Source organism: Anguilla anguilla, chromosome 4 (assembly GCF_013347855.1).
Source record: "Anguilla anguilla isolate fAngAng1 chromosome 4, fAngAng1.pri, whole genome shotgun sequence".
NCBI classification, from domain to species: domain Eukaryota; kingdom Metazoa; phylum Chordata; class Actinopteri; order Anguilliformes; family Anguillidae; genus Anguilla; species Anguilla anguilla.
Window position 1 is genome coordinate 43,693,516 of NC_049204.1, and position 22,673 is coordinate 43,716,188.

The 22,673-nt window shown below is 39.3% G+C and overlaps 1 protein-coding gene across 4 annotated transcripts in view; it reads left to right on the top strand.

Moving 5' to 3' along the window:
- Positions 1-22,673, top strand: part of mbtps2 (membrane-bound transcription factor peptidase, site 2) — an 80,235-nt gene that overhangs the window by 28,764 nt on the left and 28,798 nt on the right. For 3 of the 4 annotated variants that reach the window (XM_035416388.1, XM_035416390.1, XM_035416387.1), the window contains exons 2-6: positions 491-639; positions 4,367-4,505; positions 4,804-4,907; positions 4,993-5,120; positions 10,275-10,393. In XM_035416388.1, coding sequence (XP_035272279.1) covers positions 491-639; positions 4,367-4,505; positions 4,804-4,907; positions 4,993-5,120; positions 10,275-10,393 — 639 coding nt within the window. Of the gene's footprint in view, positions 1-490; positions 640-4,356; positions 4,506-4,803; positions 4,908-4,992; positions 5,121-10,274; positions 10,394-22,673 lie in introns of all 4 variants that reach the window. The other variant, XM_035416389.1, reaches the window with a different exon arrangement.

Consider the following 22,673-nt stretch of genomic DNA (forward strand, 5'->3'; position numbering starts at 1 on the left):
TATCTTTTCCTACTTGGTTCACCCAATATGGATGTAAATAACCTCAAATTAAAGCTATCGTTCTGCACTTTATCCTCATATTTATTGTTTAATTTCAAATCCAACGTGCTGGAATACAGTGTCAAAATAACAGAGATTGTGTCACTGTCCAAATACTGATGGGTAAGGTGCATCTATGCATTTCCACCTTGTTTTTGGTTTAACAGTCCTTGTTACATTAACTTACATTACATTACAGTATTATTATTTTCTTTTTTTTTTTGTTAATCTGATTAGTGTTCTAGGTGGGAAAAAGACAAGCTACATAGATAACATGGGATGTTTGTACATGAACACTTCATGTCCTGAGGATTCTATGATGAATTTAGAGTAGTGGTTAACTGAGCTATGCCCCCAAAAAAATCATTGGAAAGGGAAAAGTTTGTGAAAGTTGTCTGGCTTGGATTTATGTGCTCAGCTGATTTTTGTCAACTTCTGCACAATCCCATAGTCCTCCAGCCGTGTGAAGATTGGTTACGAGAGCTGGCTGTCGTCCAATGGGCTGGCCCTGTCCCCCTTCCACATTCGCTGGCAAACAGGGCTCTTCAACTGGTTGTTTGCCAAGTGTGCGCGTCTCAACCCTCATTTCCTGTTCCTGTGGTAAGTATGTGTTTTCCTGCTCTTGGATTGCTTTGTTTCTCTCATGGCCAAAGTGTAAATACTGACTCTTTTATTGTGTTCAGATTACACTTTGCTCTGTTGTGTGCCTGATCATAAATATTTATAAGCTATTGGAACAAAACCCTGGGAAGTACAGTTGAGGCCAAAGGTTTACATACACCTAGGCTAAAGATATTCAAACTCAGTTTGTCACAACTCTGCACATTTCATGTTACCATATACTTCTTGTAGCAAGTCAATTAGGCCATCTACTTTTTTCACATCAGAGGTAATTTTAAAACAATTGATTAGAGACAGGTTTATTTCAGCTTTAATTCACTATATCAGAATTCCAGTGGGTCAAAAGTTTACATACACCAAGTTGACTGTCTCTTTAAACAGTCTGGAAGATTCCAGAAATTGATATAATGACTTTTTAGAAGCTTCTGATTGGCCAATTGACATAATTTAAAATTACCTCTTTTTGCCCTTGATGCCATGGGAAAATCCAAGCAACTCAGCCAAGACCTCAGAAAAAAATAGTGGACCTCCGGTTCCTCCTTAGGTGCAATTTCCAAACAATTGAAGGTACCATGAGCATCTGTACAAACAATTGTATGCAAATATAGAAATCTTGGGACCACACAATAGATGGCATCATGAGGAAGGAGGATTATTTTGAAATACTGAAGCAACACCTCAAGACATCAGCTAGAAAGTTAAAACTTGGTCGCAACTTCCAGCAGGACAATGATCCTAAGCATACCTCCAAAGTTTAAAAAAAAATGGCTTATAGACAACAAAGTGAAACTATTGGGCTGGCCATCACAAAGCCCTGACCTGAATCCCATAGAACTGAACTGAAAAAGCGTGTCCGAACAAGGAGGCCCACAGACCTGCCTGAGTTACACAAGTTCTGTCAAGAGGAATGGGCAAAAAATTCGGCAAAGTATTGTGAGAAGCTTGAAGCAACCCCAAGCATTTGATTCAAGTTAAGCAATTAAAAGGCAATACCACCAAATACTAACAAAGTGTATGTAAACTTTTGACCCACTGAAAATCTGATATTGTACATAAAAGCTGAAATAAATATGTCTCTTAGCTATTACCTCTTACAATGCACTTGTTGTACGTCGCTCTGGATAAGAGCGTCTGCTAAATGCCTGTAATGTAATGTAATGTAATACAAAAATAAAGTAGATACCCTAATTGACTTAACACAGGAAACATTTGGCCTCAACTGTACCGTTTGACCTCTGGACAAAGTTGGGAAATGCCCCTGTGGTGCCCTCTTCTGACCAGACAAACCTTTCTGCTGTAGCACATTAGCACTCTGAGAAGCTGTTCTCCAAGCACTGCCTTTTCAGCCCTGTTTAGTTTTTTGTGTTAAATGAAACGTCAGTCCTAAGTACGAAAGTACTATTTACTATTACTAGTACTATTAAGTACTATTTTTTACATAACTGTCTTAATGACCTGATAGCTTTACAATGGCTGTTATAGGGGCTTTTGTGGGTTTAGGGGTTAAAGAGGAAAAAACAATAAAATGGTTTGCAGTATGGGCTTAAAATGACAAGCTTCAACAAATGGACTCAAATGAAATAAAAATGCGATGTTTATGCCTGAACCTTTGACTCAGTTGTTTAACCTTATTGTATGTTTCATGTTTTGTGATCTCTCTACTCCTGTTGCGCAACAATTTCCAGAATATTCGGTGTGATGTCCATTTCCAGATGCTCAAATCTGGAGCAGAAGTGGAAGTAGTGGAAATGATAGAGTACATTCTTCAAAAGAATGCCCTACTGCCCCTTCTAGTTGACATGGTTTTATGATAAAGTTTTACCCTCACCCTCTTGTGGTCCTTGGAAGTGCTGTGTAGCACAACTTTCTGCCTGGACAGTGCTTCAAATCTGTTTTAGTATTCTGACAACTTTCTCAAGCTTTGGGAAATTGCTAGACTAAACATCTCCTGGTGAGTGCCACAATGTGAGAAAGTTAAATAAACTGCATTTGACATTAAGCCTTTGAAGGATTCATTGCATCCTTTCAGTGTGCACCTTGCATTGTCTTAGTCAAATGCAGTAAAATAGCTGAATATCAAACTTAAAGCTCTATAGGAATTGCTATCTACGGCTGAACTTATAGCTTTAAGGCACACTCTGCTGGCGAGAATAACTTAAATCAGATGGAATAGATTTTCCTTGCAGAATAAATACAACGTACAGAACAATTCTCAATTACTTTTTTTGTTTCACATTCCTTCCACGTCACATTCCTTTCTCTACTTGTGGCCGGTTTCACATATGTGGCTAACTCCGTTAACGCAATTAATTTGTTGACATTTTGGGATAAACTCTGGATTTTCAGTTTCACAAAGTGATTTTGAAATTTAGCCAGACTTGTTACTGGGGGAACAGAGTCTTAAGCCCAAACCTGCAAAACTGCAGGTTTATGTTTAAGTCAGCTGGATGAAATGAACATAGCCTAAATATAGCCTAGAAATCCCACGTATACCAGCGGCAGAAATTAATGCAAGGTTCTTGTTGATGAACGAAAATCATTTTAAGAAGAGCATTTAGAAGGGAGCATGTTTTTAGAGACCGACATGATCCTTTAAGGCACTTGTACGATTGTCTTTAAGTGCTGCTGATTGTGATTGAGTGCTGCTGATTTTGCTGGTTCATTTTTATATGCTTTTGGTGACAAAGAAAATATTATAAGAAACTTTGTTCATTTGTTTCATACATAAAATGCAATGCAAAATACTTCACATTTGAGGAGAAAAGCAAAATAAAACCAATAAGCAGGATACAATATTACACCATAAATGCAGTTGTAAAATAAGGAAAATAAAACAAGGCAGAGACAAAAATTTAAGACATAAAATGAGAAATGAGCAATCGTTGAAGTCAAAGAAAATAGAAGGCAGTACAGCGTACCGCGCAATCAGGCAAGTGTCTTGTATGCATTGCGTTGTCCTGCAAAAAGGTCAGCACCACCTCTCTTTGTGTTTATCTAAGGGATATGGTCCGTTTTTCGGCATACGATTCATCTCTCCTTTATAGCAGAGCAGGTGTGCGCAGTTATCAGAGTTAATTCAATCATAGAATAATTAACCAAAATCGTAATTCATGTTTTATGAGTAAGCTCAAATTTTATTGAGATAATTTGATAAGATACTCATCAAATTTATTTTGGATTGTTTAAAGCGAATGAAACATGGCCTTGGTGTATAATGTCAACCAAGTGCTTTTATTTGGGTCACAATTGATCACTAACTATAATTAAAGTGATTGTGACAGACCAGTGCCTACAGTGACCAAGTGGGTATTTAAATGGTAATGAAAGTTGAAATAATTTTGGGTCTCATTCCCTAGATTAACTGCTGTCCTAGTCATGATCAGTTTCATTAGTGAAAATATTCAAATTAGGAATGCTGTACATTTACTCTTGTAAATTATTCAAATCCAAATTTTAGGTTAGTGACCTCAGCGAAATAATGTGTGGGGAAAATAACGCTGGTATCTGAATCAAAAACCTGTGAATGCCCCTATACCAGCCACTGTAAATCCAGCAGATCATAATCCTTTCTTCATATGTAAAATAACCAAAAAACTGTCTGGGCCACTTAAAAACTAAAAAATAATCTTTAATAAACAAAACTCTGGAAAGTGAACTTTAAGGTCTGTGTGTAACCTTATGGTATTAATGTGTGAGTATGTTACAGGTTTAGCACGGGAATGGTTTTTGGAGTGGTGTTCATGTTTGGGTCAGTGGTTTTGCTGACCCGCACACTGCTGCAGACTCTCGCCCAGATGATATCTGAGAGCCCTGAGGGCTCCAACGAGCAGGTGCTCCAAGTTGTGGTGAGTCTGAAAACACCTTCTATGCAAGTGGTTCTGTAGTCTGTACAGCAGGCAAGCAGGTTCAATTCCTTTCTTAATAGTGACCAGTTTCTGGTGCTGTGCCCAAAATGGATCGCAGAACCACTGGAACTGCCATTGGCTGATAGGTCTCAGTAACCAGTGAGGTGGCTTGCCATTGGCTGACAGTGGACAAGAAGACAAGAGGAGAGGATTAACAGTGGGGTGGTGGATGTGACATATCATTACTCTTACTGATTTGTGATTGTCTCTTTCCCTCTTGCCATGTTGACATCACCAGGTACCTGGTGTGAACCTTCCCGTCAGTCAGCTGGCCTATTTCTTCATTGCTATCCTGATCAGCGGGGTCATTCATGAGTTTGGCCATGGAGTGGCAGCACTTAGGTGAGGAGACTGAGTGGTGATGATGACAATTATGATGATGAAGAGGAAGATTATGCTGATGATAATGGGGAAATTGTGTTTGCAGGGAACAGGTGAGACTCAATGGTTTCGGGATGTTCGTATTTGTGATCTACCCTGGGGCCTTCGTGGATCTGTTTACCACACACCTGCAGCTCATTTCCCCCATCCAGCAGCTGCGCATATTCTGTGCAGGTAAGTCACACAGCTACAGTGGGCTCCAGAATTATTGGCATCCTTGATAAATATGCACAAAAAAAAGCTAAACTAAAAAATAATAGTTATTGACATAAGCTTTTTTTTTCCAACGTGTAAACTAGTGTGCTTGATTAATGATTCATTGGTATCAACCAAAGTCTTAAATCTTTTAAATAAAAAGAATATTTCCCCAAAAAACAGATTCCACAATTATTGGCACCCCTGGTTTAATACTTTGTGAAAACACCCCTGGCAAAGATGACAGCCATGAGTCTTTTCCTATAATTTGTGATAAGGTTAGAGAACACAATTGGAGGGATTTTTGACCATTGCTCCATGTAGAACTTTTCAGAATCATTGATATCTTTGGGTTTGCGCTTATGGATCCCCCTCTAAAGTTCAGACTAGTTTTAGATTTTTGATGTAATTCAGGGTATCCCCCAGAAAAGTTGTTAGGCCCGGTGGCAAGTATCTTTTGACGGGGGCTGGCGGCCGCGCGGCCAAGTGTCTTTTTTGATGGGGGCCCGGCGCGGGCCAGCGACAGACTGATGGCAGGATTAACTTAGCGCACATGCCAAATCTTGCCAATCCTTGCCCATTTAGGGGGTACCCTATTTAAAGCTTTTTAACTCCAGATGTGTATATCGCAGAGACTTGAAAAATGGCTTAAATGAAGCAAGACATTTGTACAATTTACAATACTAATGCAGATTAGTTTATATTCATAATTTTGGAAGAAATAAAGTGCCTCAAATGCAATTGTCTAGACAAAAAATCAAAAATGAATTTGCACTTTTTTAGTTTGCAATGAAGTACTGAGAGATTGCATATATACAGCAGGTTAAACTATACATATGCTGGATCAAAACAAAAACTTCTTGACCACAAGTTCATAAAATCTAAGGATGGATATGTAGAACTACTATAGATGTATGAAGCAAAAACTAAGCAGTGTACCCAGCATCTCCAAATCTATCCAAAATGTCTAAATTATGCATTGCTGTGAATCACAACGTATTCATGTATTTCACTACAAATCACTGTTTTCAAGTCAGAATTACAAGCTTTCAGTCCATACAGTGGTCTACAATAGCTAGGGGTCCAGAAACATATCCAAAATCTCTCCAAAATTAAATAAAATGTTTTTTTTTCATATAAACGAGCCCCTTATGAAGGTTTAAGATGAAACATTGCTATCAGATTTAAAAACGAATGCAAAAATATTGTCACACAATGCGGTACAGTACCTAAATGTGTAATAATTAACTCTTGTATGTATTTCTATACTCTGTACTCTCGTATGTTTTCTTGTATGGGGATGGGACGACATGAAAACAATTTTCAACTGTCCACCAAGTTTTGGCAATGTTCCAACTCTTACGTCATCACTGTTGCATGCTTCATATAAACTATTACACTACCATCCAACGCTTACATTACAGTGTGAAATATCCACATTATATAACACCACTAATCTATTTAAAGACACTCAATTTCAAAAATAATGTATATAACCAAAATATTTTGAGCAGTAATACTTACATAGCAATGATGAAATCTCATCTATGTTCAGTAGAAGGGCACAGAGACAGTATCAATGATACTGTTCTATTCGCTTCTGTTTTGCTCCAGAAAGCGATGTCAGCTAGGTCTATCAGCAAACATATGGCTTAGCTATGTCCAGAAGTCCTCAATAATAATTGTATTTTCCAAGAAATTACAAAAAATCGTTGACCGCGTTTCGTTAGGTGCAGCTACCACAGAGCGAGTGCGTAAGTGAATGCGATGCTAAGAATATTTTCGGTTACACTGACCTATAAAACGCTATTCCAAAAGCAGAATTAGACATGTTATACATCGTTAGAAAGCTTATACTCTCACCTACTGAATAAATGAATTGTCAATCAAGCCAGACTGTACTAAAAAGAGTGACGACGCCGTAAACAACAGGTTTGGTATTACGCGCAGCTAATTTGGAAGGTGCCCAGGCATCACACATGCGCATATATTTCCCAAACGGATTGTCCAAGACAATATATGACCACTCAGTCTCAAAAGGGACATCTCTATGCGTAAAACCAATGGTAAGGTTGTATTTAGTCCCAGATATTGACTGTAGAATGACATGGTATCATTTTTTAAAACTTTTTCTCGTTTATTTCGTTATTCAGTGAGCAGCGTTTTCACTGCTGTATAGGCATATCTTAGGGCTATTGTCGGGTTTATCTTGTTGCTATGACGGAATACGATTTTTTAGAGGTGAAATAATTTTTTTATGAATTCCAAGATAGACAATATTGTCCATTATGTGAAGGGGTGGGGGGTGTTTTGTAGATGAGACTGCAGGTAGGGTGTGCGTGTTAAATGAACGACCAGAGCGACAATGGTGGCACTGCTAAACTCCGTATTCGGCATAGTTGTCGTGTATCGTCTACTAATGAAACTAAAACAATGCATTTCTGTTTTTAACTCATACGTTGGTTGCAGTAGCACCGAATGTCTGAGTTTAGTCATCTCGGCACGCTGGCGTGCCGACCACTAGGGGCTTTGCGCTAAGATTTGTATTGCCAATTGTATTGCCAATTTCATTTTGTTTGATTTTACTTACAATAATTGTTAGGGGTGCTAATAATTATGGCACCTATGGTTTTCAGAAAAAAAAGATTACTTAATAAAAAAACATTGAAGCATGAGAGTAAATGTATTGAAATAAAAGTATATAGTTTTCCCATGTTTGAACAAAACATATAGATTATCATCTGTGTCATTTATTATATGCAGCCTTTTTTCTTAATTTTTATTAAGGGTGCCAATAATTCTGTAGCCCACTGTATATGTATTCTGTGCAGTTATGTCACTGCTGTGCTTATTTTGTGCAGGTAAGTTGCACAGCTGTGCATATTCTGTGCAGGTATGTCACACAGCTGTGCATATTCTGTGCAGGTACGTCACATAGCTGCGTATATTCTGTGCCGGTACTCCATATATCTGTGAATATTCTGTGCCGGTACGTCACATAGCTGCGCATATTCTGTGCCAGTACGTCACATAGCTGTGCATATTCTGTGCAGGTTCATCACACAGTTGTGCATATTTTGTACAGGTAAGTCACACAGCTGTGCATGTTCTGTGCAGATAAGTCACAGAACTGCGCATATTCTGTGCTGGTGTGTCACATCTGTGCAAATTATGTGCAGGTATACTACCGATCAAAAGTTTTAGAACACCTCCATTTTTCCAGTTTTTATTGAAATTTACACGGTTATCTCAATGTACTCTGAAATTAAAGCATAGAACAAATAAACAATTGGATATTAAAAAAAGAAATCGTGGAATCGTTCTGTTTAACACAATTTATTCAATTTTTTGACTCATCAAATTGGCCACCTTTTGCAGATATAACACCTGAACACACTCGTGGCATTCGTTCTACAATGGAAATAAAATATTGTTCAGAAAAATCTTCCCAACACTGTTGCAGAAGTTCCCACAAATGTGTTGCACTTGTAGGTTGCTTTGCTTTCCCCCTTCTGTCCAGTTCAACTCAAACCAGCTTGATGGGGTTTAAGTCCGGAGACTGTGCCGGCTATTCCATGATTTGAAGCCTACTGTCTTGTTCTTTTCTTCTAAGATAGTTCTGACATAGCCTGGAGGTATGTTCTGAGTCATTATCTTGCTGTAGGATGAACCCCTGACCAACTAGGCATTAACCAGAGGGTATTGCATGGCGCTGCAAAATGCTGTGGTAGCCCTTTCGATTCAGGGTGTCCAGTCACTCTGTGCAAGTCGTCAACACTGGATCCAGCAAAAGAGCCCCAGACCATCACACTTCCTCCTCCATGTTTGACAGTTGGTGTCACACACTGAGGAACTATCCTTTCACCTACTTGACGCTGTACAAAAACCCTGCGTGATGAACCGAAGATTTCAAGTTTTGATTCATCGGTCCATAAGACCTTCTTATAGTCTTCAGTAGTCCACTGCTGGTACTTCATGGCCTAGGCAAGCCTATTTTTCTTATTTAGCCATTTTAGCGATGGCTTTCGTACTGTCAGTCGACCGGTCAAACCAGCATCTCAAAGTCTTCTCTCCTTGTTGCAACTGAGACTTGCTTACTTCGACCACTGTTAAGCTGTGCTTGGAGCTGTTGCCCTGTGAGCCGCCTATCACGCAAGCTGTTGACTCTCAGAAACTTGTTTTCTGATTCTGTTGTGGCTTTGGGCCTGCCGAACCTCTTCCTGTCAGAGTTTCCTCCAGTTTCCAAGTGCCTTTCAATGGTGTAGGAAACTGTACTCATTGACACCTTGGCTTTCTTTGCATTTTCTCTTAAGGAAAAACCTACACTTTTAAGGGTTATAATGGTCTGTCTGTCTTCCTTTGTTAATCACCTTTTTCTCGCCATTATGATAGCAATATGCTACTTCCTGCAGTGCAATATTGTCCAAATAATGCTTCTGAGGGTGTAGTAATACAGTCTGTTCCAACACTGATTTTATACACAGGGTTTGTAAGTAATCAACAAAAGTTGGACACCTGTAGGAATTGTTTGCATCAACTTTCAAGGCTTAATTTACTTCCATTGCTGCAGAAAAGCTGTAAGTTGTTAACCCATTACTTGCTCCCTGAAAAAGGCCTTTTTAATAACTCTGAAATTTACATTCTTTTTCTGTTTTTGGTAACTTAATCTTTATTTATTTATTTTTTTTAACTTTTGGCATTTTGCCACTTACTTTGTACCATTTCAGGTCATTCACTGGACTTGAGCTGCTTAAATTTAAATAAAACTGGAAAAATGGGGGTGTTCAAAAACTTTTTACCGATAGTGTACGTTACAGCTGCTCATATTCTGTGCAGGTACGTCACACAGCTGTGCATATTTTGTACAGGTAAGTCACACAACTGTGCATGTTCTGTGCTGGTGTGTCACATCTGTGCAAATACGTCACACTGCTGTGTGTACTGTGTTTATTTTGTGAAAGCTAGTCACATAGCTGTTTATATTCTGTGCAGGCGTGTCACACAACTGCCCCTATTCTGTCCAGGTAAAATCCTTGCCAACTTGTGTGTGTTCCTGTTTGTTGTACACACATTGTGTTGCAGTACGTTTCTGCGTTTATGTAAGGGTTTGTTATAACTATGGTGTTTCTACAGGGGTGTGGCATAACTTCATGCTGTGTGTGGTCGCTTTGAGCTTCCTATTGTTACTTCCTCTCATCCTGTTCCCCCTGTACACCACTGGAGCCGGGGCGCTTGTCACAGAGGTGGTGGAGGTGAGTGAGGGGAGGATGCACTGTTTTTCCACATAATGCTGATTTCAGCACTGCATTTCCTTACTGCAATACTGGATAGCAGCTTCACTGCATCACACACACTCTGCTGCGTCACATCCACGGCATCACATGAACTCCACTAGGTCACATCCACTGCAGCACTTCCGGCTTGGTCAGACATTCCTACAAACACAATTGGCAGTGTTCGCGGGTGAGAAGCCGGTGAGGGAATGAGTCCTGATCATTGCATTAGCGACTCCTGTTCAGACTCCTGGTTGGGGCGCCTGTTCAGCAGGGAGGGGATCTGGGGGAGATAGCGTGAACCTCCGCACGCGTTACGCTCTCCCAGTGAAACTCCTCGCTGTCAGGTGAAAAGAAGCGGCTGGCGACTCCACGTGTATTGGAGGAGGCATGTGGTAGTCTACACCCTCCCCAGACCAACAGAGGATAGCGCATCGACCAGGACCATGATACACACGGGGAATTGGTATAACGACTAAATTGGGGAGAAAATGAGAGAAAAATGGCAAAAAAAAATTTCAGGTTAGAAAAGTTCAGAACCAGGGGGGTTAAGTGCAGTGGTGCCAGAACAAGTTTTGAGGTGGGGGGGCTAGCAAAGGGAAAGTTACAATTAAGTCATGATTGACAATAAAGTCCATTTAAATTATTTAAATTATTATTGCATATAAAGTTATTAGTAAGCAAATTAGTAAGCCGTGAAAATATTGAGTGGGCCAAGATAAATTGTACACAAGCTTAGAAGTGTATACGAAACCTACAGCATAGACTACATTACATTACATTACAGGCATATAGCAGATGCTCTTATCCAGAGCAACTTACACAACTTTTGTCTATAGCATTTACATTGCATCCATTTATACAGCTGGATATATACTGAAGCAATGCAGGTTAAGTACCTTGCTCAAGGGGAACTACTACTGGGGAATTGAACCTGCAACCTTCAGGTTACAAGACCACCTCCTTACCCATTATGCTACACACATTCTGAATTCAGCATGTTGAAGAAAGCCATATGGGGTCTGTTGTTACAGTTTTCATCTTTTACTTGAATACTAAGAGACCACTTGTGTAATGATGATGAATAGTTCTTTCTGTCAACTTTTATTGATGATGTTTATTAACCCCTTTGTGCACATGCCACAATTGGGAGATGTAATGGTCTTCATAGAATGACGCCTTCTAGGAGTAAGGTACATCCTATGAACAAATTTGTAATGTATTAATTGATGATTGGGGTTTTTAGATGTACCACACAAATTTTTCCACACGGTGTCCCAACAGATCTCTTCATCATTTATAGCAGATAAATCTGTACGCCATGTAGTTTCTACTGGTAGTGGTTTATAAGGTTCAGAGATAAATTTGTAAAGTTTAGAGACCATCCCTCGTGTAGGTCCTACTGAGGCTAATAATTTATGAAGAGGGTGTGTAGGGAGTGCTGATCCCCATGGTACACAATATGCCCGCATAGCTGATCTTAACTGCATATAGAAGAAAAAAGATGATCCTGGTAGATCATATTCAGCTTGTAAATGAAAGGCTCATAAACTACTGTCACCATACAGATCTTTTAAAACATTAACTCCCCTATTCTTCCAATGTGGGAATGAGAAAGGTATATTGCCAGTAAGAAGTGAAAAATTGTTGAAAATTGCCGAATGGTTGTGCCAGTTAAAATCTACTCACACATGCTTCATTACAGTATGGCAGGTTGTGAGTTGAAATGAAATTACAGGGCCTAAAGATAATTTGGCTTTTTTCAATGGTATGTTAGATTACACTAGGTCCTGCAATCTGTGAGGCTGCGAAAGATTCTCCTCAATTGGTCTCCAAGAGACAGAGGAACTAGGATTGAACCAGGCGGAGGGATGACGTAGCACGAAGTACATATTAAAATTTGGCAGGGCCAACCCTCCCTGCGTCGCTGGAGAGTTGTGAGTTTTATACGCGGCCTCTTTCCTTTCCATATGAATTTGGAGATTAACGAGTTAAGTTTTTCCCAGTAGCCCATAGGAGGAGCAAGAGGGATCATAGAAGAGTAAAAGTTAACATGAAGGAGTACATCCATCTTAACTATTGATATACGGGCTTGGAGTGAATTTGAGAGATTTGACCAGCGTTCAAAGTCCTTCTCTATATGAATGTATATACCTTTAAAATTTTGTATTGCAATGGAAAACGTAGAAGGAAAGATATCAATGCCGAGATACCTGAAGCTCTTAACTATTGGTATATGGGAGGGCAGGGGAATTTGAGATGCAAGTGAGTTCAAATGCATTAGCGCTGTCTTTGTCCAGTTAATTTTATATCCAGATAGCGAGGTGAACGAATCAAAAGTAGAGAGCAAATGTGACATTGAAGAACCTGCGTTACCTACGTAAAGAAGGATATCATCAGCATAAAATGATATCCAGTGATCTGTATTACAAAAAGTGATGGGATACACTGGTGGCTGCTGTCTGATTTTCTGAGCCAGTAGTTTGAGGGAGAGGGCGAATAGTAGCGGCGAAAGGGGGCAACGCTGGCGAGTTCCCCTAGATACCAGAAACTGGGCGGAGCAAATATTGCCCGTGCAGACCATTGCCGAGGGATTTGCGTATAAGACTTCGATCATACTGATGAATTATTTACCTAGCCCAAATTTGTCCAAAGTAGTCCAGAGATAATCCCATTCCAACCTATCGAATGCTTTCTCAGCATCCAATGATAAAACCGACCAGGAAGTGTCAATACTACCCGCTGCATGAATGATGTACAACAAGCGACGCACATTATCAGATGCTAGACGAGTTTTAATGAAACCGGTTTGATCATTGTATATCAATTTTGTCAGATTTACCTCTAATCGGGTTAAAAGTACTTTAGCGTATAATTTAACATCCCTATTCAAAATGGAGAGAGGTCTATAATTACCGCATTGAGTCAGATCTTTATTTGGTTTGGGAAGTAATCTGATTATGGCTGTGTTAGCACTTACGTTGAATGCACCCTTGTCAGTGGGCTCCAGCTCCTAGACCAGCTAGACCAGCTGGGCACCCCCGCCTCCTGCCACTGTTGATTCTGCTGTAGCACCAAGCCTGTCCCCCTGTCTGACCGTGCCACCCATTGGTGTTCATGCCCATCTCTCTATGTGACCGGAGTCACCTTTGCTTGGACTTAATAATTAATATTGGATTGGCTGTTTATGTATTATAATTAATCTGTTTTCATGTAAGCCATTTCCATAACAAATCGGTGCCTGCCCGCGGCAGATGGGTTCCCCCTCTGAGTCCGGTTCTGCTCAAGGTTTCTTCCTGTTATCAGTCAGGGAGTTTTTCCGTGCCACTGTTGCCCTAGGCTTACTCTTTGGGGGCAGGTTCTCTGTAAAGCTGCTTTGTGACAAAGCTCCTTTGTTAAAAGCACTATACAAATAAAAATTGATTGATTGATTGATTGAATGGCTGTATTAATTATATCCAGCAGTGGTGGTCACAGTTAATCCCAAAAAGCAAGATATAGCTCTGGTGGAATACCGTCCCACCCTGGGGACTTGCCTTTCTTCATGTTAACAAGAGCCATCCTTAACTATTCTAGGGAAATGGGGGTATTGAGCGACTCAGATTCATTGTCAGACAGAGAGGGAAGATCGAGTCCTTGAAGAAAATGCGTACATGTACTTGTATGGAGTGAGATTTCAGATTTAGAATAAGAGTAGAATAAAAAGTTTTAAATTCAGTGTTGATATCACGAGGGTCACTCAAAATACGAAGAGATGTTTTAATGGCCATGATATGTGAGTATTTTTTATGATTTTTCAGACTTAAAGCTAAAAGATGGCTTGGCCTGGCTCCATTAAAATAATATGTTCTTCTGGTTCTGTGCACCAAGAACTCCGCTCTACGTCTTAACAAGGAGTTTAATTCAGTTCTTGTCACAGCTGTTCTCCCTTGTAAAGCCTTGGAGTATGTGGTTTGTTGTTGCGCCTCAAGCTGGGTAAGAGTATTTTCCAGCTCAGTTATCCTGCTAAGTCTATTTTTATTAAGGTGAGATGAAAACGAAATTGAGGAGTCCCTAATACAGCCCTTTGTGGCATCCCACAAAAATCTGGGGTCGTCTACTGAGCCTGCATTAAAGTCTATAAAGGTGTTTAGTTTTCTTTTCAGAAAGACACAACATCTTCATTTTTGAGAAGCGAGACATTGAACCGCCAACGTGGTGCTCTGGAAGGCGTGCCCAGGAGTGTGAAATGCGCTGAGACAATACTGTGATCTGATAGAGAGCAGGGCTTGATTACAACATTATGTATCTCAGAAAAAGATGCAGATGAAGCTAGTATATAATCTATTCTAGAAAAATTCTGATGTCTTGCCGAGTAAAAAGTATATTGTTTAGATGTGGGATTAATAGTGCGATATAGGTCTGTTAAACTAAGCGCCAACAAAAAGTTCTGAAAATCTTGCATGTAACTGGGTTGGCATAGAGCGCTGAACAGATTTATCCATTGTCAGGTTTACAAAAGTATTCATGTCTGCACCAAGAACAAGCGAGAAATCCTGAAGATGCAGTAAGATTGTAGTTAGATTGGGAAAGAACTCTGGTCATATTGGGATGGAGCATAGACAGAAATAAAAGTGAATTTGCACCCAGATATAATAGTCTTGATATAAGAAATCCTACCATCCTCACTATCAAATTTTTCTATTATATTCATTGAGAGATTACATTTAAGTACTACTAATGAGCCCCTAGTTTTGGTGTCTAGCGATGCAGATGCGGCCACGCAATAGTGCTTGTTCGAAAAGCAACGAACGTCTACAGTTCTAAAATTAGATTCTTGTATAAAGGCAACGTCCACACGTTGTCTGCACAAGAGGTCTAAGCAGGCTGTACGCTTAATTTGGCCATTCAGCCCATTTACATTCCAGCTTATTACATGTATACTACTCATGTTGATTAACAATAACTAACGTGTGTTGCAGTACATTCGGAATCAGAGTAGGAGAAATAACATACACTCTAGGCAGTGCAGCGATCCGACCACAAAATGGAATTAGAATAACAAGAGAGATCCATCCAAGGAGTGGGAGAGAGCATCAAAATAAAACCCCCACATAAACACAAAAACATGGTAAGAACAACAAAAAAAATGTTTGACTCCTCCTGGGGAGTCTAATTTTCCCCCACAAGTTGGACCCGTGATCCTCGAGCAGCGTGTTCGTTCCCCAACACGCGCAGGTTCCCCGTCCCCATTAAGGACACAATTGTAACATACCATAGTAGTGATAATGACAAATTAAAGATGAGCTACACAAATATACAAGTGTACTATACAGGTATATATAACTAAGTATTGAAAACAAAAAGAAAGAAAAATGGTCAATAAGAACTTAGCTTACAGTACAATTGGCACCGTGCCAGGCCCGTTAGCTAATACAAAAGTGTAAAGCCAGTCCTTATTGAAAACAAAAGTATGAAAACAAACAACAAGCAGGCTATGATTACAGTCCGCATCAAGCACCGTGTAGAAATTGCTAATGCAAAACATTTAACGTTAAGCGAACCAGCTATCCAAGTTATCTGAATAAATGGAGCCTCTATTCTTTGAGGGAATCCGTGAAATCCTTCGCCTCTTGTGGGGTGTTGAAAAGATGGCCTTTAGCTTCGCAGGATAAAGTGGAAAAGTACGGAAGTCTAGTTTTTGCAGAGTATCCATCGCGTCGGATTAGGCTAGCCTGCACTTGAAGGTATGCAGGCTATAGTCAGGGGTGAAGCGGAAGGTCTTTCTTTCCATTTTCACGGCAGCGCTCCACACAGCTTTGTGGATCTTGTCTCTGTCCGTGAAAAGCAGCAGCTTCAAGATGAGGGAGCGAGGAATGGGTTTGCCATTTGCATCTTCCTTGGAAGCACCTATGCGGTGTGCGCGCATAATTTCAACTGAACCCAGCCCTGGAAACCTCCATGGAATGGCATCCGACAGGTAAGCAAGAGCATGCGATGTCTCTGCGTTTTGAGGGACCCCATGCACACGTATGTTGTCTCTGCGTGACCTGTCCTCAGCCATGTTGTCCTCCAACGGGGCCATGTTGTCCTCCAACGGGGCATGATATATAGCAAGCCTATTCGCAGATGCAGAGAGCTGGCTGTCCACCTCGGCCTAACGATTCTCGCCTTTCTCGATACAATCCATTTGAAATATCGGCCTGCATGGCAATCATCTTGCCATGAAATACAGCAACTTGAGCATCCACCAGAGCCTGCGTCTTGCTTGTTAGCTGAGCCACCACGTCCTCCACGAGTGTAGGGATAGCCTGCTTGATAGCTTCTGCAACTGCTAGCTTAACTAGCTCAGGGAGCTTCTCATTTTCAACTGAACGAGAAATTAGTGACCGTTTGCCAGCCACCTTTCTTGAGCTCGCCGCCATCACAGTGTGTAAAAAGCTTTTAGGAAACAAAAAAATCGACCGAAAACTTAAGAAAGTAGCATAAAGTATGAAGATATTAATAAACTTTGGGGGGTTCTGCAGAGGGATGATCGAAACCTTCTACATCCCTCGCGACGATCACGTGACTCCGTGCTTGTTAACCTTTTGATGCGTACGGTCACACCGGTGTGATTATAACACATGGTTAGAATGTCTATTTACGAATGACGCAACAATTAGCATTTGAGTTGAAGTTTGTTTTTTCTAGGACTGAACACATTTATTTTCCACAAAACACTGCACCACATAAACTCTTTACAACAATGGTTTTCATGTCCTCAATTTGAGCATTTATTTGTTTATGAAAAAATTCACAGTTGCTCAGAAGTATCAACAGTTTCGACTCGAAAAAAATGTACTAGTTATTTAGTTAGTTAACGTTAGACTGCTAACCAAGCTGTCAAAATGAGCAACCTACGGGCTGACAGAAAGCTGAATATAAATGCTCTAACAGCGATTATAAGTGTGTATCGTACTGTATCACATCACTGGTAAACTCGCCAGTGATCAAAATAACTGAATAAACACTCAGCAGATGTTTGAAAATAATCTGACAGTAATCCGGTTTTACGGCGCTATCATCTTGTTCTTCCGCATTCAGCCAAAGATGAAACAGGATCAAGATGCCCCACTTTCTCCCAATATTACAGTTATACATTCCATATCAAGTCTTTCAGAAGATCACACAAAACAAGCAAGTAATCTTAGTTTCATTATCATCTTTGGTTGGACCAGAGATAACGTTAAATGGCTGCGCCCATGTTATTACAGTAGCCTTATTTGTAGAATATCATGATCAGTACAACCTTGAAAACAAGACCAGGTTAAAACCTAGTATATGGCTGGACCTAACACACGTGATCCGGCCGACTAATGGTGTAAATTCATAACTCGGCCGACCAATGGTGTAACTTCATCAGTCAGTCAGTCAGTCAGTCACTCACATACATTATCGTTTGTTGCCGTACAGCCAAAAATACTTCACAGACATCATGGGTGCCAATTACAATGTTTGCTAGAATCAGAATAATTTGTTTGTAACGAGTATTTGAAAACATGCAAATAATATTGCACATTTAAAAAAAATTACCACACAAACCATTAGTGATAATAGATTATTTATTGACACAAACGCAAACGAAGGACAGGTAGCAGTCAAACGATCCCCTCGCGCGACTCCCTTACTGTGACGTGACAGTGGAGTTTTAGAACTCACGCTGTGGTGCTGTTCGAAATATTTTGGAACTTACGTGTGAAAAGGTTAAATGAACGACCAGCTTAACAAATCACATTGGCCTATCAGCAGATCAGTATGATTGGCTAATAAAAATTATTTGTCACCAGTTAGTTGCGATCAAGCACTGTACACATCCAGTTTTTGTCAGCTGGTTAACCAGACTGGTTTACTTCACATATCTCACTAGTGCCTTGCCTTTGCTGTCAGTTGCAGTTGATATCATCTTGGACAATATCTCTAAGTTCAGTGGGATCTGTTTTCTCGCCATCACAGATAAAAATAGCATTGCAAGCCCTACACTGTATGTAACTAGTGAGATTTTTATTTGTTGTCACAATGAGGTTGGTTTTTTCTACATAACGTTGGCAACTCATTTGGAAATTTCAGGTTCTCCCATTCCAAATTTTGCGTAATTTCATCCACTGCGCCAAAATGATAATTTTTTTTTAAATTTCTTCAAATATAAATACTTTAAACATGAAATACACTACATGACCAGAAAGTATGTGGACACCCCTTAGTCTGGGGATGTTTTTTATGGTTTGGGCTAGGCCCCTGGGTTCCAGTGAAGACAAATCTTAATGCTACAGTATACAATCACATTCTAGACAATTCTGTGCTTTCCCAACAGTTCGGGGAAAGCCCTTTCCTGTTTCAGCTTGACAATACCCCCGGGCACACTGCGAACTCCCTAAAGAAAGGGTGGTCAAGAATGGTGTGGAAGAACTTGACTGGCTGCAGAAATGTTTTTGTACCCTTCCCCAGATCTGTACCTGGACACAATCCTGTCTCGAAGGTCTATTGACAGTTCCTTCAACTTTATGGCTTGGTTTTTGCTCTGACATGCACTGTCAACTGTGGGACCTTATATAGAGAGGTGTGTGCCTTTCCAAATCATGTCCAATCAATTGAATTAACCACCATGTGAACTCAAATCAAGTTGTAGAAACATCTGAAGTATGATCAATGGAAACAGGATGCACCTGAACTCAATTTTTTGAGTGTCATAGCAAAGGGTCTGAATACTTATGTAAATGTGATATTTCAGTTTTTTATTGAGAATAAATTTGCAAAAAAATCTAAAAACCTGTTTTCGTTTTGTCATTATGAGGTATTGTGTGTAGATTGATTAAATTCATAATTATTTTCTTCAATTTTAGAATAAGGCTGCAACGTAACAAAATGTGGAAAAAGCGAAGGGCTCTGAATACTTTCCAAAGGCACTGTGTATGATTCCTTTACAGTAGCTGAAAAATAATTGCGATGTAAATTTGGCGTTTGCTGAACGGAGTATGAAATTAGCACAAAGCTAGTTTGTTCAAGTCCCAAGTGAAAGAGGTTGTGTATGGCGGTATGCGCACTTGTCTTGTTTCTGATCAGGTGAAATCATCTTGTAAATACGGACCCCATGTCACAACGTAACTCACTCTCCCCTAGATATATGGATCTAGAAATAACACCAAAAAAGGCAAATGCTTTCATTAAGTAATCCCTATGGACAATATTTTTTTGAACATGAACCAAGTTCTCGGCAGGCACAAAAATATAAATAAAATCCAAAACGAGAACTGAACCAAATTAACATATTTAACCTTTTAGCGCAAAGCCCCTAATGGTCGGCATGCCGGCGTGCCGAGATTGCTGAACTCAGACATTCAGTGCTACTGAAACCAAAGTATGAGTTAAAACAGAAACGCTTTGTTTTAGTTTCATTAGTAGACGATACACGACAACTATGCCAAATACGGAGTTTCACAGCGCCACCATTGTCGCTGTGGTTGTTCATTTAACAAGCACCCCCTCCCTGCAGTCTCATCTACAACTACACCCCCCACTCATGACATATAATGGACAATATTGTCTCTCTGGGCATTCATAAAAATATTCTTTCACCACTCAAAAATCGTATTTCGTCATAGCAACAAGATAAACCCAACAATAGCCGTAAAATATACCAAAACAGCAGTGAAAATGCTGCTCACTGAATAACGAAATAAACGAGAAAAAGTTTTCAAAAATTATACCATGTCATTCTACAGTCAAAATCTGGGACTAAAAATTGAATAAATATACAACCTTACCATTGGTTTACGTGTAGAGATGTCCCTTTTCAGACTGAATGGTCATATATTGCCTTGGACAATCCGTTTGGGAAATATACGCGCATTTGTGACGCCCGGGTACCTTCCAAAATAGCTGTGCTAAATACCACACGTGTTGTTTATGGTGTTGTTGCCCTTTTTACTACAGTCTGGCTTGATTGACAATTAATTTTTCCAGTAGGTGAGAGTATATGCTTTCTAATGATGTATAACATGAATAATTTTGCTTTTAGAACAGCGTTTTATATCTCAGCGTAACCGAAGATTTTCTCATCGCATTTACTTACGCCTTCACTCAGTGGTAGCAGTAAAAGACACTGCACCTGATGAAACGTTGTGAACGATTTTTCGTAATTTCTTGTAAAATATATTATTATTGATCATTTCTGGGCATAGCTAAGCCATATGTTTACTGATAGACCTAGCTGTCTATCAGCTGCAGCAAAACAGATGCAGATAGAACAGTATCATTGATTTACTGTCTCTGTCTCCATCTACTGAACACAGACAAGATTTCATCATTGCTATGTATTACTGATCAAAATAATTCGGTTATATACGTTATTTTTGAAATTGAATGTCTATAACTAGGTTAGTAGTATTTTATCATGTGGATATTTCACACTGTAATGTAAGCGTTTGTTAGTAGTGTAGTCGTTTTTGTGAAGCATGCAACAGTGATGACAGTGATGACGTGAGAGTTGGAACATTGCCAAAACGCAAGGTTCGGTGGGTGAGTCGGTGATGCAAGAATAAAGACTAGAAATTGTGATTTCTTCTAATAACCTTTTTATTCTCTTCAATCAATAATCCTTTTCATGTACGTAGGCCTACGGGAGGTCTCCAGTACCATAAAGATACATAGATAGCTTCCTCACATTATGCTTTACATCCTTTTTATACAACCAGATCTCCTTCTACCCTGGTGTATCTTCCCTTTAAAATAACCAATCCCAGCCTAGGTCAAACTTATGTTTCATCAGTTAGTTTAACAATAACTATTATATAATCTTCCATTTTAATCAATAACAGATATTTCACTACACACACTTACAGAGGAATGTATATGCATGACTTGAATAACAAGTATTTGTCCTCATGATTAACATCTTCCAGTTCCAAAGTACATGCACTTTACATGCATTCACTACATGCTGTAATCCAAATGAAATATTTACTCATATGCACCATGTTCTAACAAACTATGTTTATATCATTACTGTTGGTGTGATTACTTTGATTTTCATTCATTCATTTTAATAGAATATAATCTATACATTTACTAGATATAACAAAACAGTTCTTTCTAGGTCAGTATCCTTTCTCTTCTCTTGCAACTCAAAGGTCTTCTGCACAAGACTGTTTCCCAACAGAAGTTACTTACAAAATTCCACTAAGTAAATGTTTACAATTTTCCCTCCTGCAACTGGGGTTCAAAGATTCTCTAGGTAGTATGCATCAGTGTACAAGGAGGCCACTGTCTTTCCTTAGTTACAAATTCTTAGACATAACACAGAATACCTACTGTTCTTCAGTGATCATCCCATAATCACATACATTTAAATATATTCTTGATCAGTACTATCTTTAATAAGAAGAAATATAAAAGCATTAAAAGAATGAAGAAAACATACTTCCACAAGTCCCATCCCCACACAACAAAACATACGAGAGTATAGAAATACATACAAGAGGTAATTATTACACATTTAGGTACTGTACCCCATTGTGTGACAATATTTTTGCATTATTTTTAATCTGTTAGCAGTGTTTAATCTTAAACCTTCATAAGGGGCTCATTTATATGCTCTATAATGGACAAAAAGCATTTTATTTATTTTCAGAGAGATTTTGGATATGTTTCTGGACCCCTAGATATTTTAGACCACTGTACTGACAGAAAGCTTGTAATTTCCACTTGAAAATGATGCAACAGTGAGTTTCTTGAGTCAAAACAGTTGTTTTGAAGTGAAATACGTGAATATGTTGTGATTTACAGCAATGCATAATTTAGACATTTTGGATAGATTTGGAGACGCTAGGTACACTGCTTAGTTTTTGCTTCATACATCTATAGTAGTTCTACATATCCATCCTTAGATTTTATGAACTTGTCAAGAAGTTTCTGATCCAGCACATGTATAGTTTAACCTGCTGTATATATGCAATCTCTCAGTATTTCATTGCAAACTAAAAAAGTGCAAATTAATTAGGGGTCCAAGCAGCAAAGCTGGTGGAACCCTATTGTATCTGTTAGGATTATTAGGGGTCCAAGCAGCGAAGCTGGTGGAAACCTATTGTATTTGTTAGGATTATTATTAGGGGTCCAAGCAGCAAAGCTGGTGGAACCCTATTGTATCTGTTAGGATTATTATTAGGGGTCCAAGCAGCGAAGCTGGTGGAACCTTATTATATCTGTTCGGATTATTATTATTATTATTATTATTAATAATAAT